Raw genomic sequence first — 18,059 nt, 5'->3', positions numbered from 1 at the left:
AAAAGCACAAAGTACCCCTGACAGTTGGTCATCCAGCTTCTGCTTAAAAGCCTTCAAAGAAGGAGCCTCCATCACACTTCGAGACAGAGAGTTTCACTGTTGAACAGCTCTTGTGGTCAAAAAGGTTCCTTCTACACTGCCATATAATCCAGATTATCTGCTTTGAACTGGATTATATGGGTCTACACTGTCACACAATCCAGTTCAAAGCAAATAATCTGGATATTATATGGCAGTGGTAGTAGGGGCTGAAGTTCTTCCTAATGTTCAAGTGGAATCTCCTTTCCTATAATTTGAACCTATTGCTCTGAGTCCTGGTCTCCAGGGCAGCCAAAAGCAAGTCTGCTCCCTCTTCCTTATGACACTCTTTCAAATGTCATCTTACAACTAATTGCTCTTAAAACAGTTCCTTAGTACTCTTGCAAAGCAGTTGTTCTTCCAAAACAACATGAAATCATTTAATTTTTTCTTCATTCTATGCAGTACAAATGCACAGCTGCATCAAAATGGATCTACACATTTAAACAACACATTACAAGTATTGGCCACAGACCAAAGTATTATGCTGTTAGCACCTTTAGTTATGATGCTCAATTATTCTACTCAGGCAAGGAAGAAGGATTACTCTATAAACAGAGTATGTGATACAAATAAATGAGCAATAATGTAAGCAAACAAGAAGAGATACTACTAATCAATAAGGTGTGATCGCATTTAAAATTAAAGATTTTAAACAACTAACTATAATTATACATGATATTTATTTAGGTATGTACAAAATTGTATTTTAAAAATATACATTTATTTCTACTTAAAAAATGTTCTATTGAAATGTTTTTGATGCAATCTGTAGAGGAGTTTGTGTAAAACTGGACCTTGGATCCTTCCCTAAAGCGTTTTTTGTAGAGCTTGGAAATACAGTATACCGTAACTTCTTTGATTGACAATTCAAAATTTGTAATGAGGGAAAGCAATAAAATCAGGGGTGAATTACCCTTGTTGACAATCATACCATGACTTTTGGAGATCTGCATCAGATATCTAATCATTTAAATGCATCTAATTATTTACATGCAGTTGTGCCTTCTCCTATCACCATTTAGATTGATGATACAGAATACATTTTAAAAGCCTTCTATAATGCTTTTTTTTTCTTGGTCCAAGCCTCCCCCTTAGCAAACTGGGGCAGTGCTGTTCTACACAGCCCAATACAGCAGACTGAAACTAATGTCTTAAATGCCAGTTTCAGCCTGTTTTGTGGCCCATCTGAGCTGTCTCAGAGATTGAAGGACATGCCCACTGCCCAGCCATGCAAATCAAGTCTGGTACCATTGGACAGGGGCTCAACTTCCACCCTTTCCCCCCATAATTTGGGGAAAAACCTGGATCCTGCTGTGGGATTTGGATTTCCCCCTGAGTTATATTCATCCAGGGTAACTCAGGGCACAGCCACATTAAGCAGCTTTCCCCAGGTTAATGCATATCAGCCCCTGTGAATTTTGTGGCTGTCCACAGGCTGATCTATTACCTTAATGGTCAGTGTAGAAGGCAACCTAAACAAGGAGGATAGTGAAATTTTAAAGCATTTCTCCTTGAACACTTGAATACTTGATTAATTTTGTGTAGGTGAAGAGGGCTGCAACTACCCTTAAAAACTGTGGACAATGTTAACCGTATTACCCTGAAATCATATATTGCTCACAACTTTAAAACTATGTTTTTGTCAATGTGGCTTGCTCTGCTTGCGCAGAATGCTGCAGTGGTGAACATGTTTATGCTATACAGCTATAGGAGGAAAGATAGCATGTTATATGGCTGCTGCAGCTTTTATTATTATTATTGCGTATACCAAGGCTTTCTTCCCTTCAAGTTACTAACTCTATGAAAATAACTGAAACTGCAAAGTCTTTGTCTTTTGTATCCCTCACTAGAAAGAAAGCATATCTATTTAGCCACACATATGATTTTTCCCCTCCACTTGTTCACATAATTTATTCATCCCAAGAGGAAACAGTGCATCTGCTATTTGTTTGTGACTGCTAGCTTAAGTAATATAGGAACAGGTGCTCATTTCCAATTAAAAGAGAATAAAACATGAATACCAAGGAAATATGCAGTCTCTGAACAATGCAGACACTTTCATACATTGCTTTAGCAGGATGAAGCAATCCTTCTATCCTTCAGCCACTTATTACCATGATGTTAAAACAGTGCAGCAGGCGACAGGGATGGGGGAGAATAAGGGGGAATGAGGAGAGGAAGTGCATTTGTGTGTAAGAGATATCAACTACTTTTATAGGTAAACTTCAACCATAGTATTTAATGTAAGGAACTGTTTATTAAGATAATTATAATATAGAACAAATGGCAAATACAATCAGACAAGAGCTCCAGACAAGTCTTTGAGGATACACATTCTTTCACTCTTTCCCACACTTATAGCATAATTAAATTGCTTTAATTCAACTGAGCTTTAACACTGCAAATTGCTAAATTGTGTTTTGATATATTAACCTTGTATTTTAATATTTGTATCTGTTTTTAATGTTATTGTGAACTGCCTTGACTCCCAGTTTTGGGGGAATTGCAGAACAGAAATGATATTAAATAAATAAATAAATGCATTTTTTCCATCCCTCTACTTTGCTGGTTAGTACCTGTGTGTGGCTCTGACATGGTATACTTCTCTTAAATTATGACTTTCTGAAGGGCATTCTAAGGGAAATATGCTCATTACCATAGGTTCCATTGTACAGTACAGCAACAACCAAGCTAACAAAGAGTTATACATTTTTATTCTTCAGTGTCATTAACAGAGCATTTGGGGTTTACATTTTCTCTGCTTTTGTCTGAGTTTTCCCTATACCATTAACTACAGATCCTAATTTTTGCAGTCAATTCCAAACTTGATAAAAGCACATTCAATTTATCCATTTCCAAAGCACAAACTACACACTTGAGTTGTAATTATAATTGATGACAAGCATCAATTATTAGATGGTGATTTTATGTTCTAGTTGCTATATTATAGTTATGTACCTTCAAATTGTGGTAAATGTATCACAGGCTTTTCTTTACAAGACATACTCTGAGCAGAATTGCCAGTGCCAAGGCTGAGGCTCCTTCTACACGGCTATATAATCCAGATTATCAAAGCAGATAATCCACATTATCTGCCTCGAACTGGATTATATGAGTCTACACTGCCATATAATCCAGTTCAAAGCAAAGAATCTGGATTTTATATGGCAGTGTAGAAGGGACCTGATAGGATATGGTTTGTTTAACAGGGTATAGGGTGGCAACCTGTGCTGTGCGGGGTTACACTCCCCCTGAAGTCGCAGTTTGGGGGTCCTCCTGGACTCAGCGCTGACACTTGAAGCTCAGGTATCAGTGGTGACTGGGAGGGCCTTTGCACAGTTAAAGCTTGTGCACCAGTTGCAACCATACCTCCTGAAGTCTGACTTGGCCACAGTAGTCCACACCTTAGTTACTTCCAAATTGGATCACTGTAATGCACTCTATGTGGGGGTGCCCTTGAAGATGGCCTATAAACTTTAACTTGTACAATGGTCAGCGGCCAGGTTGATAACGGGAGCGAATTATAGCTCTACTTGCTGCCGATATGTTTCCAGTCCCAATTCAAGATGCTGGTTATCACCTATAAAGCCCTAAACGGTTCGGGTCCGGTTTATCTTTGTGATCGTATTTCCTACTATGTGCCTGTGCGACCTCTGAGATCGGCTGGGGAGGCCCTCCTTTTGCTTCCTCCGCCGTTTCAAACACGGTTGGTGGGGACGAGGGAGGGGGCTTTCTTGGCAGTGGCTCTCCGGCTCTGGAACTCCCCCCTGAGAGAAATTAGACTGGCCCCACCCTGGCCACATTCCGAAAAGATTTGAAAACCTGGCTTTTCCAATGTGCATTTGTCTGATTTATTATAGATCAACGCCAGTCCCTTACCTCTACCTATATCAGGCTACTGCTTTTCTCCTGGTCCATTGAATAGAAGCTGTAAGATTCTGTTCATATATAACATTGCCTAGCTTTCAGCTTGATTATGCCCACTGCGCCTGGTTATTTCTATCGGTTTTGAGTATGTTTTAATGTATATTTTATGCTTATTATTTTATGTCTTGTTTTAAAGGTATTTATCTGGTTGTATTTCACTGTATATTGCTGGGCTTGGTCCCCATGTGAGCCGCCCCGAGTCCCTTCAGGGAGATGGGGCGGAATATAAGAATAAAATTATTATTATTAATGTCAGTTAGTGGATTTCTATGGCTGAGTAGGAATTTTACCTTTTGCCTCCCAGAGTCCTCATTTCTCAGCATTCTAACCACTACATCAGGGGTCCCCAAACTTTAGAAGCAGAGGGCCGGTCCACAATCCTTCAGACTGTTGAGGGGCCGAATTATCATTTGAAAAAAACAAAACAAATTCCTATGCATACTGCACATGTCTTATTTGTAGTGCAACAACAACAACAACAACAAAGCAATACAATATTTAAAAATGAAAACAATTTTAACCAATGTGTTGTCGAAGGCTTTCATGGCCAGAATCACAGGGTTGTTGTATGTCTTTCGGGCTGTGTGGCCATGTTCCAGAAGCATTCTCTCCTGACGTTTCGCCCACATCTATGGCAGGCATCCTCAGAGGCAACCTCTGAGGATGCCTGCCATAGATGTGGGCGAAACGTCAGGAGAGAATGCTCCTGGAACATGGCCACACAGCCCGAAAGACATACAACAACCCAATTTTAACCAACATAAACCTATCAGGATTTCAATGGAAAGTGTGGGCCTGCTACTGGCCAATGAGATAGTCAAGTTAATTAGGATTGTTGTTGTTGTGTGCCTTCAAGTCATGTCAGACTTTGGCCGAGCCTAAGTCTAAAATTAATTATTTATTTACTGCATTTATTTACTACATTTATATCCCACCCTTCTCATCCCGAAAGGGACTCAGAGCAGCTGTATGTACACACAATATATTATATTATTAGCATAACACAATATTAGCATTATATATTACTATATTGAACTATACCACTATACTATTATATAATATGTAATATATAACATATAATTAATATTATTATATGGCATTACTATTAATATTATATTGTATAACATAATATTATTATCAATATTATATGTATATACAATATATTATATTATTAAAACTGATATAAAAATATTATATTATAAAACTGAGGGCGGGGGCCAGGTAAATGACCTTGGAGGGCCGCATCCGGCCCCCGGGCCTTAGTTTGGGGACCCCTGCACTACATTATACTTACATTATGCCTGAGAGCATGACTTGAATGTTGAACACAGCAGCATCAAAAATATTCCCAGGTAAGAAGTTAGATCAAACAATTTATGAGCAGAAACACTATATCTTCTCTGTGGGAATAAATTAACTCTTGAGATCATGCTCAGAATCAACATTTTTAAATCCATCTGATGTTGGACAACTGGCACAAACATATCTAGTTACTATCACCTTATGGTGTCTGTTGCCTGTCCTATATCAACTGTTGCCTTTCCTAGATAGATAAAATGTTATTAGAGCCAATTATAACAATTATAAGGGTTTATTACTATTACCATACTAACTTTTGTTTTTCTATCTATTTTTGTGTTTTTGTTTTGATGATTTTCAGCATTGACTGAAGATGGTGTAACTAAGGACTGTCCTTTAATTGGTGGTACTGTTATTGTATTGCTAGGTCTTTTTCTGCCTATAATTTTGAAATATTTATTTTGAAAAGAAAAATAATTACAACTATGTTCTCCTGACACTGGTATTTGTGTATTAACCATCTATCATAATGGACACTCAAGATCAATTTGTTATGAGCTCTGTTTTCTTAATTAACAAAATGTAGTGAAATATATAAAATATATGAATTATATGTCTGAATGGTTTAAATATTGATTCCATCACCAGCTAGCACAAAGTTAGGTGAAGGCACACATTACTCATACATGGTCTCTTATACCTCTGTTAGGCCCCTTCTACACTGCCATATACAATGCAGATTATTTGCTTTGAACTGGATTATATTGTAGTGTAGACTCAAATAATCCAGTTAGGAGCAGATAATATGGATTATCCTCTTTGATATCTGGATAATATGGCAGTGTAGAAGGGGCCTTAGAGACTGAGACTGGATTCAGTTTACTGTGGATTTAGATGGCCTTTGACTATCTTGGTCACTAAGGTTTATATCTAATATGGGAAACCTACATATGTTTGCTTTGAAGAAAGTCCCTTCAAAGGCTGAAGAAGGCTGAAGAAGACTGCACTGCTATATAATCAAGTCCAAAGCAGATAATCTGGATTTTATAGAACAGAGCAGAAGAAACCTGAAGCTGGATCTACAATGCCATATAATCCAGATTATCTGATTGAATTGGATTATATGAGTTTACACTGCCATATAATCTAATTCAAAGCAGATAACCTTGATTTTACATGGCAATGGAGAAGGTGCCTGAGGCTGGATCTACACTGCCATATAATCCAGATAATCTGCTTTGAATTGGATTATATGAGTTTACACTGCCATACAATCTAGTTAAAAACAGATAATCTGGGTTTTATATGGCAGTGTAGATGGGGGCCTGAACCAAAATCTACTACTGTCTGTAGCATCTACCTGACTGTGAGGGGGGAAAAACGTTTAGATGAAAATAGTGAAGCAGATGCTTCTGCAAATGAATTTTAGGTCTCAAAGGTTTAAATAAAAAGTAGCAAATACAATATATCTTAAGAAACTGAAAAAGCTGAGCATATCCAATGGTTGAAAGGCTAGCTCAATAGAAATAGCGAGGAGCAGCTCAAAAAGATGTTCAAAGTAAGAGATCCTTTTGCTCAAAGGAAATAAAATGGACTAATAGGAATCCCTAAAACCCCTGAATAAGCAAAATCTGTTAATAAAACTGAAGCCCAAGGGAAATAAAACAGAAGGAAAGAGCCTTCAGATATCGATATGAAGGTTGGTTTGGGTCTACAGACAACCCTTTCCATACACATTTCACTGTTCTCTCCACAACAAATTTTAGACTGACATATTGAGGGGCAGAAATATGAAATAAATATTTTCAACTGTTTTCAGTGACATAAATGTTTTAATGTCTTCTTAAGGGTGATGTAAAGTTCATGAAGGCCATCCAGAGCACCTGGCCATAGGAGAACTGCATGTTATATTTTTTTAGAAACTAGTAACCTGCCCCATAGTTCTGCCATTGTCCGATTATGCTGCCTTCTTTCTTATTTCAGAATCCAAAGGTTCAGAGAGACATTTCTGACAGACAGACCTGCTTTGTGAATCATACCTTTTCTCTTCACTCAAAATTTTCCTCTATTCCATTTCACAGATAAGCAGACATACTTATATGCCTACAAGTAGGAAAAGAGACGGTATATTCCCACCTCTTGTGCCCTGCTGCTCTCACCATTCCTCTGACCAAGTTTTTATCTGCACCACAGAGTTATATAAATATGGTTTGGTAAGCCATTTACACTTCTGCAGTACAGAACTCTACTCGCATGTCTTGAACAAATACAAAGAATACCCTCATCAAACTACATATCCTAGGATTTTATAAGACAGGGCCATAACAGTTAAATCAATGTGAAACTGCTACAATTACATAATAAAAACTCACTCCTTGTTTAAAACTATAAGTACAGTTTGTGCATGACCACCAATTGTCCTGATTAGCAGAAGTACTGTCATCTGACATATTCAACTGCTTTTTAAAAGTCCCTGTGATGGCCAAAGTTACAGATTTATGCCTTCTCTAATTACAATAGGGTGAGGAAGCCGTTGACAGAGGCATTTTGCCTTAGTAGGCAAAATTAATTTTAGTGCCCCCCCCCGCCCCATGGGAGGCATGGCTGTGTGACGCGGGAGGCATGCCCAGACCTGGCCCCACCTCCCGTACCGTGCGCCCTGGCCCCGCCTCCCGCGTTGGGTGCCCACGGGTCCCGTGTCACGTGCCCACGCCTCCTGGCATGGCAAGGGCGTGTAGGCCACGGCGGAAGGCCCATCCAAGCTGGCTGGGCCAGGCCACGTGGCGCGGGAGGTGGGGCCAAACCTGGAGGCACGTGAAAACGGATCCAGGGGTCTCCCAAAATTCGGCCAACAGAAGCAGATTGAGGTTCATCTGAAATGCACAAGCCTAGTGCGTAGTAATTTGTTGATCTTTTTTTCAATTAATTCACACAAACAGTCCCCCTTTCCCCTGTTTACAGTCATGCTTCCAAAGTACAATTCTGAAAGTTTGTGTTTCTCCAGCCCTTTTTGTTGGACATACACAAAAAGACCTTGTAAAAAGAAGGTACTTTCCCAGTGGCTTTATTGAGGGATTTCTGTATTACAGTCTGATGTATGGGCTTCTGCTTTATTCATTTGATTGTGTGCTTATTTAGCATTGATATATGGCTTTAATTGTTATATTAGACACTCAAAACCCTCAAAAATCCATGTGTTTTTTTAACTGAACATCTCTAGCATAACAGCTATTTCTCAAAGAAGGATTGCTTACATATTTAGTGTTCTTGTGTGTTAAAAAAATTTTTTCCTTTGACCAGTACAATTGTGTGGTTTATTGTGTGATTTATTGAGGCAAAGATGTCCTAGTGATAAGGTGTGCTATTGCTGAGGGCAAAATTTACACATATATCTCTGAAAGTCTACAAGTTTGTCCAAGTTATTGGAGATAACACTTCAAAACACTGAGCCTAGGTAACATGGCAGTAGTGTAAGTAAGCAACAGTAAAATGTTCCTTTTCCTCCTTTGTGATTAGGACATTGAGGAATCTTGGGATAATCACTTTTTAGAAGGAGTTGGTCAAAAGTATATATATAACCTATTACACAGTAATTTGAAGAAACACATTACAATCCTCCTTAAAGCAGGGGTTATTTTATACTACCTGATGCAAGATGTGAGATCTTTTGTTGTAACTGTTGATTTTCTGTCTCTATTTCAGATTCCTGTTTAATATATACAAGGCATCATTTATATTCAGCTGAAAAGTTCTGTTGCTGAATTTGACTCACAAATAATTCCAGTCAAGCCTTCACAGCACAGAACCTGCTGCAAAAGGTTTAACGAATCACTGCATTTTGCTGATTAAAGATCTTTATCAATCATTCTGCTTTTATCAGATCTTCAGGTTGTCAAGTCCACGAGCCATGGAGATCTTTTGACCTACTTCTTCTCTACTATTTATACATAGCCTGAGTTTGTCAGAGTTTACATTGCAATCAAAAAGCAACTCTAATTCAAGGAAAGAGAATTATATAGGTAGTCAGTTACAGCTTCAAGGATTTGACTATCAGTCTTCTGTCTTCCCCTTACATTTTACAGCAACACTACAAGTTGCATGAATAAAATAATGATAGATAGTGGGACCAAGTGATGCTGTGGTGGCACATGGAAATACAGTGTGATAATCCCACTAAACATCATAGAGTCATAGGATTATGCAGCTGAGAGGGGCCTCATGGGTTCAGCCCGATTCTCTGTTCAATGCTAAAGCTATCCTACATCTATTAGAAGAAAGTCAGGTAAAGAGAATCCATCAACTCTCTAGGCAATTGGTTCCATTGCCTGCATTTAATGTCAAATCCTATTTCCAATGAAAAACTGCTTTTCTGTAACTTCAAACCATTAGACCTGGTCCTATCCCTTGAAGCAGCAGAGAACAAGCCTGCGCGCTCCAGTCTTAATAGCCTTTGAGGTTTTAAAGAGTGCAATTATATCAAGTCCAAAGTCTTTTCTTCATCATGTTCCGCCAACCTTTCCTCGTATTCTTTGTTCTCCATACTTCTTAACGTCCTTGTTGTTCATCTTTGTAACTGCTCAAACATGCCTATATTCATCTTAAAATAAAGCACATGGAACACAGTACTCCAGATCAGGTCTGACTTGCACAGACTATAGTAGAACTTTTACTTCCATTGGCCTGGAAACTATGCTTCTGTTAGTGCAGGCTACATTTTTCTTTTTTGGGGGAAGGGGTTGGCTCACATTCAGCTTATGATCAACAAGAACCCGAGGCCCTTTTGCATGCAGTACTGCATGGTGGCGCAGCAGGTTAAACCGCTGAGTTGCTGAACTTGCTGACCAAAGGGTCTGTGGTTCGAATCCAGGGAGCATAGTGAGTTCCTTCTATTAGCCCCAGCTTCTGCCAACCTTGCAGTTCGTAAACATGCAAATTTGAGTAGATCAATAGGTACCGCTCTGGCGGGAAGGTAATGGTACTCCATGCAGTCATGCTGGCCACATGACCTTGGAGGTGTCTACAGAAAATGCTGGCTCTTCAGGTTAGAAATGGAGATGAGCACCAATCCCCTGAATCTGACATGATTAGACTTAATGTCAGGGGAAAACCTTTACCTTTACCTTACTGTTGAGACACATATCCCTCCATCCTTTACCTGTGTGTTTCTCTCTACAAAAGTTATTGTTTTAATTTCTGCCCAGTGTTCTAATTTATCTAGGATCTTTTTAATTATATTCTTATTTTCCTATGTGTAAGCCACTTTTTAAAGTTCTTTTCATTTTCCAAATTGATAAAGATTACCTCCACCACATCATGGATAAAAATATTGAAGAATAATTGCCCTACAACAGAACCCTGAGGCACTCTACTAGAGACTTCCTACAAACGTGAGGCATAACCATTGATGGCATGTCTCTGAGTATGGATTTCCAAGTAGTTATTGTACCATGTGACAGTGCACCCATCTATTCCACATTTAATTGATATGCTAATCAAAATATTAGGAGGGGCCTTATCAAAGAATTTACTGAAATCTAGGTAACTGACATCCATGGCATTTCTACCATCTATTAAACTACTGAGCTATTGAATAACAGAAAAAGATCTAATAATACTTTTGGTTAATTTGTTCTTGACTTATGGATTTTGATTCTGGATGATGAGATTTTAAGAATCGTTTTTAATATTGCTGTTGATTTTTGGTTTTAATTGATATGTTTATTTTTACTGCATGTATGTGTGTTTATGGCATAAAATTGCTGCTTTTCTGTAAGGCCCCTCTTGGGGTGAGAAAGGCGGGATATAAATGTAGTAAAAAAATAAGTATGAGTTACAGAAATCTGTTTGACTTACAGGGGGTCATATTTTAGGCATATCTTGAGAAAACATAACATACTGGAAAAGATTTAAATACTTAATAAAGTTGTAGCACCAGGAAAAGAGACTATGTAGACACAGCCCAAATAAAGTGGACTCACCTCTCAGCTTCTGCAGGAAATCTATATGGCATTTAGCTGGATTCGCAGCAAAAGTGCTGCATACAGACATTAATCTAGAGCAAGAGGAAATGGGATTCTGGGGAGATGCAGAATAATCCTTGTGTTTCAAAGATGTGCACAGCTGGATCAAGCTGGATCCAGCCCCATCTAGTGTCCACAACACCATCAAACCTGCCACTGTGTCACCAGTCAGAAATAACACTATTGTGCAGGCTTGCTGATAACATCACTTCTGGTGAGGATATATCAGGGCACTCAGCTGGTTGACCAACGAGAAATGATTTTACCAAAAAGCCTGTGCAAGGGATCTGCTTTTGGACGATAAGGCAGTGGTGGCAGCAGACCCAATATGCCCTAAACCCAGCCAATTGGCTAGATGCTGAAGGGCTCCGAAATGTTCCCAGCCTATATAAGGGCAGCCGCAGAGCAGTTTATCATGGGTAAGGGCAGATTCAGTTTCAGAGTCTCTCATTCATTGAGTCACTGTACACAGAAACAAAAATAACAGCGCAGAAAAACTAAACAATGCTAATTCTCCCCCATGTATATTTCCTATGGGGAGAATAAATTAGTAAAATCTTGACACTCCCATAAGGATAGACAATCTAAATAGCAACAACCTATAAGGATAAATCAGATTCCCTAGATTTGTGCTTCTTGATTTGACAATGAAAAACATTAAGGATCATTAAAATGTAGCCACTTGTTTAAGACTAAAAATGTCAACAATACAAACCAAGTGTTTATATATTAAGGTTTCTTTTAAAAAGTTAGTTGCCTACAATCACTGAACACAGAAAAAATGTTAGAATTCAAAAGTTGGAATTAAAAAGTTTACAGTCCTTCTTCTGGTAATTCATGAACAGACAGCTATAAAGTGCTCTCCCTAATCCAAAAATCCTTTAGGATACATAAGAAGACCTACAAAAGACATTTCTTTTTAGAAACAGACCAAATCTCCCAAAGCTGGCACATTTTATTCATTTTACTAACCATTAGCTCCACAACTACATTAAACCAAAATTTGTTGTGAATAGTAAAAAGAGATAAATTTATATACAAAAATATAAGCACAGTTATAGTCTAACAGACCACCTTTCTGATTTACATCTCTAGGCAGGCAGTAAAAGGAGCGTATTAAAATTGTTGGTATAATTCTGTGCTAAGATAATATGTGTAAATTTGACTTACAATTTAATCCTACAGAGAAAATCAAATCATGGTTAGACACATCTTGAGCACATTTTCCTGTTATTCACCCTTCCTCAGCCCCTTTTAGTGCAATATAGATTCTACTTGATCTTTTAAACAGGATGTTATGCTAGCAAATAGTTTTAGTGTCTTGAAGTAGAGCCTTGAAGTTGCACAGGGTATAACCTGATTGATAATTGGGTGAAAGACCACCAGGAAACATCAAGAATCTTCAGATAAGGCTAGAAAGAATTCTGCCTGGGATCCTGTAGTGTTACTACCAATCATAAGTAACTATGGATCAATGGACTTGGTATAAAGGTGGTTTCCTATATTCCAAAGTTGCCCAAGATACCTTACCTCTCCTGTCACAGCAGTGGAGAGCTTCTTTTCAGATGATGTGCTCTCTTCTGCTGTCATAGGTGAATGAATACTTCAGAAGGCAATAGACAGTGCTTGTCTGTTTCTGGTATCTTCACCAAAGTGAAGGATAGACAATCGCTTATATAAAGAATTTGCTCCACCCACAAACCAGAATATCAAATCAGAACTTGGGGCAGACATTTTACAAATGCCCTGCTTGTCTTTCTGAACATCACATTTCCCACTGGCTGCCAAGTATGCAGCAAGATGTAGCTATGCATGTCTAGAAAAAGTGTTGTAGCATTTTCCCAATTAAATTGAATATTGGCTACAGATAAAAATTTATTTTAGAAAGCGTTATCCCTGTTATTGCTAACAAAAAGTTAAAACATCTCCATAGAAATATAAATTTCAGTGAAATTTCAACAAATAATATACAATCTGAAATAGATGCAGGAAGGTTTATATATTATTCCTCCAGAATGCATACATAAACCAGAGCTAAATTCAGCACAGTTTCCTTTCCACTAAAGTGTTTATGTATATTTATGGTTTATTTTATGTTCTGGTATTGAATGTTTGCGGTATATATGTTGTGCTCCGCCCTGAGTCCCCTTCGGGGTGAAAAGGGCAGAATATAAATGTTTTTAATAAATAATAAATACATCTATAAACCAGAATAAGCGGGCTTCCATTACAATTGCAATCCTTTGCAAGTTTATCTGGGCTAAAGTTTTCCTGCATAAATATATGCATTCATAAATTTGTGTATGTGTGGCCGGGTGACAGTAATTTAGTGCCATTTTACTCATTATGTTCATGCAAAACTCTGTTTATAACCCAAATGTATGTATAATTATTTACATTAGTTTATTGGGATATAGTGTGCATAACAGTGCAACCTATATGAGAGAATAATTCACATCTTTACCTTTGAAGAAGTAACCTATCATCAAAGCCTCAGGCTGATTACACCATGTAACGTGATTTCCTGGGTTATAAATGCAATTTCCTAATTGGTTCTGTCATAAAAGCATGGGAAAAGTTTATCAAACTGCAAAAACTTTGTTTTTGCAGGACATTCTATAGCACATTTTGCTATAGTTTTTCAATGAAGTTTCAACCAATTCAACATAGCTTGTGGCAGCCACTAAAACAAAGTCTGGATTATAACAACTACTTTCAAAGTAAGAACCACTCAATTAAACAGGAAACAACATTTTCAAACCAGGAACATAAAAAAAATTCATATTTTGATACAGAGTGTTATTGGCCAAAAGTACTGCCTGATTATTGGATCATCTTCTGCATAAATGTATGCATGCTTATATGCATGCCATACTATTTTTTCACTTAGTTGCGACACGGGTCTCTTTTGTTGGCTTTTCTGAAACAGATTAACATTAGGTTACTTTGTTGTAACACTGAGCTAATCAAATGATAATTAACACATAAATGCTTCTCAACAATATGCAATGCTCTGGACAGGAACGTTTATTTATTCCAAGCTTGAGGCCTATTAAAGTAAAGCCACTAGCCTTTCCTTTTAATTTATACGTCATCATTGGGAAGCCTGGCTGAATCAAGGCTTCCATGTGTTGCACAAAAAAATGGATTAGTATTTCTACAATACTATTTCAAGACTCACTTCCCACAACTCATTGATCCTTGTGATGTTATTCTTTACGGCAACTGTGAGCTACATTTAGCCATATTCATGGAAACACTTGCTTATTTTGTATCCCCTCCTAAGTAAACGATGTTTTATAGGACTGTCTATGAGAAATATAATACTTCATACTTTTCAGCCATTGCTGTGTGTTTCAATGTGTTTTAGATGACATCATTCAGGTGCATTTCCAATAATATGTGTGTAGAGGACACTATATTTTGATCCAGTGATTTCCTTCCAGGAACTGATTCACATTAGAAAACAGTGGCTTGTGGTATTTACATACAAAGCCCAAATGCCTTTTGTGATACAGAGTCAGCTCTGAACTGCAGGTAGCTATCTTCTTAAAGCAAACCTACTGCATTATAGAATACAAGAATAGTCTTCCCTCCCATGAGCCTGCAGCAAACTTCCTATCAGGGATTACAAAAGGAGAGAAAAGGGACAGCTATGGACTTCATCTCATTCTTTATTCAAATTATATTAACCTAGAATGCCTTAATTCATCCAAATTCTTAATGCTACAAATTACATAAGAACAAGAGTCTTTTACCCTGAAACCTCTGAACCACAAGAATACTTCGAAGTACCTTAAAAACCCTATAAAATATTCATCACAATCAGCCACAGCTTCACTTCTTCTCTGGTCCCCAAACCACTTAGTTAACATGTACTGCTGCTACAGAAATTGATGCTGGAAAGACATCTGCTTGATGCTGTCTTCGGATCCCACACAGGGGATGAGAAAGGGAAGCAGGTCTAGAATACAGAATGAGGGCACCTCCAGACAAGGAACAAGCTAAGGAGTGCAAAAGCAAGACTTGAATATCCTAATCATCATGACATTCCAACATTAGGGGGGGGGTGCACAAAGCCACAACGGGGATGATAACTTTATACAAATGAGGTCCCATTCAGTTACACATATCTGACTGAGATGCTCAAATTGGTCTGCAGCAGACACCTTAAATGGATGGGTTGCTGTAAGTTTTCTATGCTATATGGCCATGTTCCAGAAGCATTCTTTCCTGACATTTCGCCTGCATCTCTGCATCCTCAGAGGTGATGCGGTCTGTTGGAAATGAGGCAAATGGGGTTTATATATCTGTGGAATGCTCGGGTGGGAGAAAGAACTCTTGTCTGTTTGAGGCAGGTGTGAAAGTTTCAATTGGACACCTTGATTGGCACTGAATAGCTTTTCAACTTCAAGGTCTGGCTGCTTATTGCCTAGGGGAATCCTTTGTTGGGGGGAGTTAGCTGGCCCTGACTGATTCATGTCTGGAATTCCTCTGTTTTCTGAGTGGTGTTCCACACTAACAACCACCATGTCAGACTACACAGAGAGGCCATTGAAATCCACAAGTATGTGGACAATTTCAAGAGAAAGGAGGAAACCATGAAAATGAACAAAATCTGGCTACCCGTATTTTTTTTTTAAAAAAACTCTAAAATCAGGACAGTAAATAAAGAACAACATTCTGAAACCAAAGTAATTCCAGACGTGAATCAATCAGAGTCAACTAACACCTCCCAACAAAGGATCCCCCAGGCAGGAAGCAACCAGACATTGAAGCTGAAAGGCTATTCAATGCTAATCAAGGTGGCCAATTGAAATATTAGCACTGGCCTCAAACAGACAAGAGTTCTTTCTTCCCCCCAAACATTCCACAGAGATATAAACCTCACTTGACTAGTTTCCAACAGACCTCACAACCTCTGAGGATGCCTGCCGCAGATGCAGTCAGAAAAGATGGCCATAGAGCCTGGAAAACTCACAGCATGGCCATGAAAGTCTTCGACAACACCTTAAATGGATGTACACAGAACTGAATAAGCAAAGGTTTAAGTTATCTGGCATGGTATTCTTGTATATGTTAATTCTGCCACATCTCCTGATGCATCCCATGTATAGTTTGCTTAGAAGCGAACATCAGTCACACCAGAGTGCAAGTTACTGTGGTCCCTTTAAGATGCTGTGGAGAGCCAGGCTGGGTATCTATCTAATCTATCTATCTATCGCAGGCATGGGCAAACTTGGGCCCTACAAGTGTTTTGGACTTCCTAACAGCCTCAGGCCCCTTCCTTTTCCCCCTCAGCCGCTTAAGCGGCTGAGGGGGAAAAGGAAAGGGCCTGAGGCTGTTAGGAAGTCCAAAACACTTGTAGGGCCCAAGTTTGCCCATGCCTGGTCTATCAGCTTGGACCTGGAGCTCTAAGTGCAAACCTTGCCTCAATGAGAGGAGGGTAGGAAGCCCTCACTTCCCTTTGGCTCCACACCTGTAAAAATAAATAAATGGGGGGGGGGGGGGGGGCAGCTGCAAGGACCTGCCTGGCAGACACTGGAAAGCAGGAAGAAGAAGCTGGAATGCAAGACACGAATATGAGTTGAGGAAAGTGCCTCACGTGTTCCAATTTGTCTTTCCTCCGGAGCCAGACGCTGGCACTGTAGTCCTGCTGCTTGACGGCGCTGTAGAAGTTGGAGCCCACTCGGGTCAGGCTGGGCGAGGGCTCGCGGGCTTTGCTCTTCAGCCTCAGCTGCTCGAAGCCCTCGGGGCGGGACGAGGAGGCCAGCCAGTCGCTCCTGCCTTCCATCTTGACATGACAAGGCGGAGGGCCAGACGCGGGAGAAAGGGGGGAAAGAGAGAGGGAGAACCCAGCTGAGGTAGAAAGAAGGTGCGGTAAGGCTGCGCGGAGAGGAGAACAAAGAAAGAAAGAACTGGGAGGGAAGGAAGGAAAGAGGGAGGGAAAGAGAAGCTCGAGGGGAAGAAGGAGAGGAGAAGGCGAGTGAATAGCTTGTTGCCCGCTCGGAGCTGCAGTCCGTCCGTCCTCGCCTCCTTGCGGCACTGGCTGGCAGCAGCAGGAGCGACACCAGTACCAGCACCAGCAATGGGGGCCACAGAAGAAGAAGAAGAAACAACAAAAAGAGGGTGGCGGGCGCGCGCGCACACAAACCCTGGAAGGAGCGAGGGGCGCGCGCCGCCGCCTCTCACTCTATTAAGGCTTCGCTCTCGCCGCCACTTGGTGCAGTGGAAAAGGAAGGCGGGAAGGAAGGGCTGCCTCCTCCTCCTCCTCCTCCTCCTCCTCCCTTCAGCAGTAGAAAGGAAAGAAAGACACACAGACAGGGAGAAAGTTGTCCCGCCGCCTTAAGTCGTCGTCCGTCCGCCAGCCCCCCGCCCCCACACACACACACACAACCAAGACATTCTCTTTCTCCTCACCTAAGGTGACCAGAAGGGATGTTTAAGAAGCACCAAACCATAACATAAAGGAAGAGGGTCTCTCTCGTCGCCCAACGCTTCCCAGAACCCTTTTTATTCCGCTGCGCCCTGTCCTCCTCGCTGGTGCTGAAAAAAAGTTTCCCCGCCAATTTGGGAGGGCTGGCAGCGGAAAGAGTGGACCTGGGCGCCCGGGAATGTGCTTCTCCTCTGGGGGCCCTTCCACACAGCCCTATAGCCCAGAATATCAAGGCAGAAAATCCCACATTATCTGAGTGTGGACTCAGATAACCCAGTTCAAAGCAGATACTGTGG

The 18,059-nt window shown here is 39.9% G+C and overlaps 1 protein-coding gene across 3 annotated transcripts in view; it reads right to left on the bottom strand.

Moving 5' to 3' along the window:
- pld5 (phospholipase D family member 5) overlaps positions 1-17,556 on the bottom strand; it is a 146,647-nt gene extending 129,091 nt beyond the window's left edge. The window contains exon 1 of one of the 3 annotated variants that reach the window (XM_062975000.1): positions 16,933-17,556. In XM_062975000.1, the coding sequence (XP_062831070.1) occupies positions 16,933-17,121 (189 nt within the window). In that variant the 5' untranslated portion in view covers positions 17,122-17,556. Of the gene's footprint in view, positions 1-12,857; positions 12,959-16,932 lie in introns of those variants that run through there. The other 2 variants (XM_062975016.1, XM_062975004.1) reach the window with 2 other exon arrangements.
- Positions 17,557-18,059: the final 503 nt, after the last annotated feature.

Source organism: Anolis carolinensis, chromosome 1, assembly GCF_035594765.1.
Source record: "Anolis carolinensis isolate JA03-04 chromosome 1, rAnoCar3.1.pri, whole genome shotgun sequence".
NCBI lineage: Eukaryota > Metazoa > Chordata > Lepidosauria > Squamata > Dactyloidae > Anolis > Anolis carolinensis.
The sequence above is the reverse complement of the archived record's forward strand: the minus strand, read 5'-3'. Positions and strand labels throughout refer to the sequence as shown.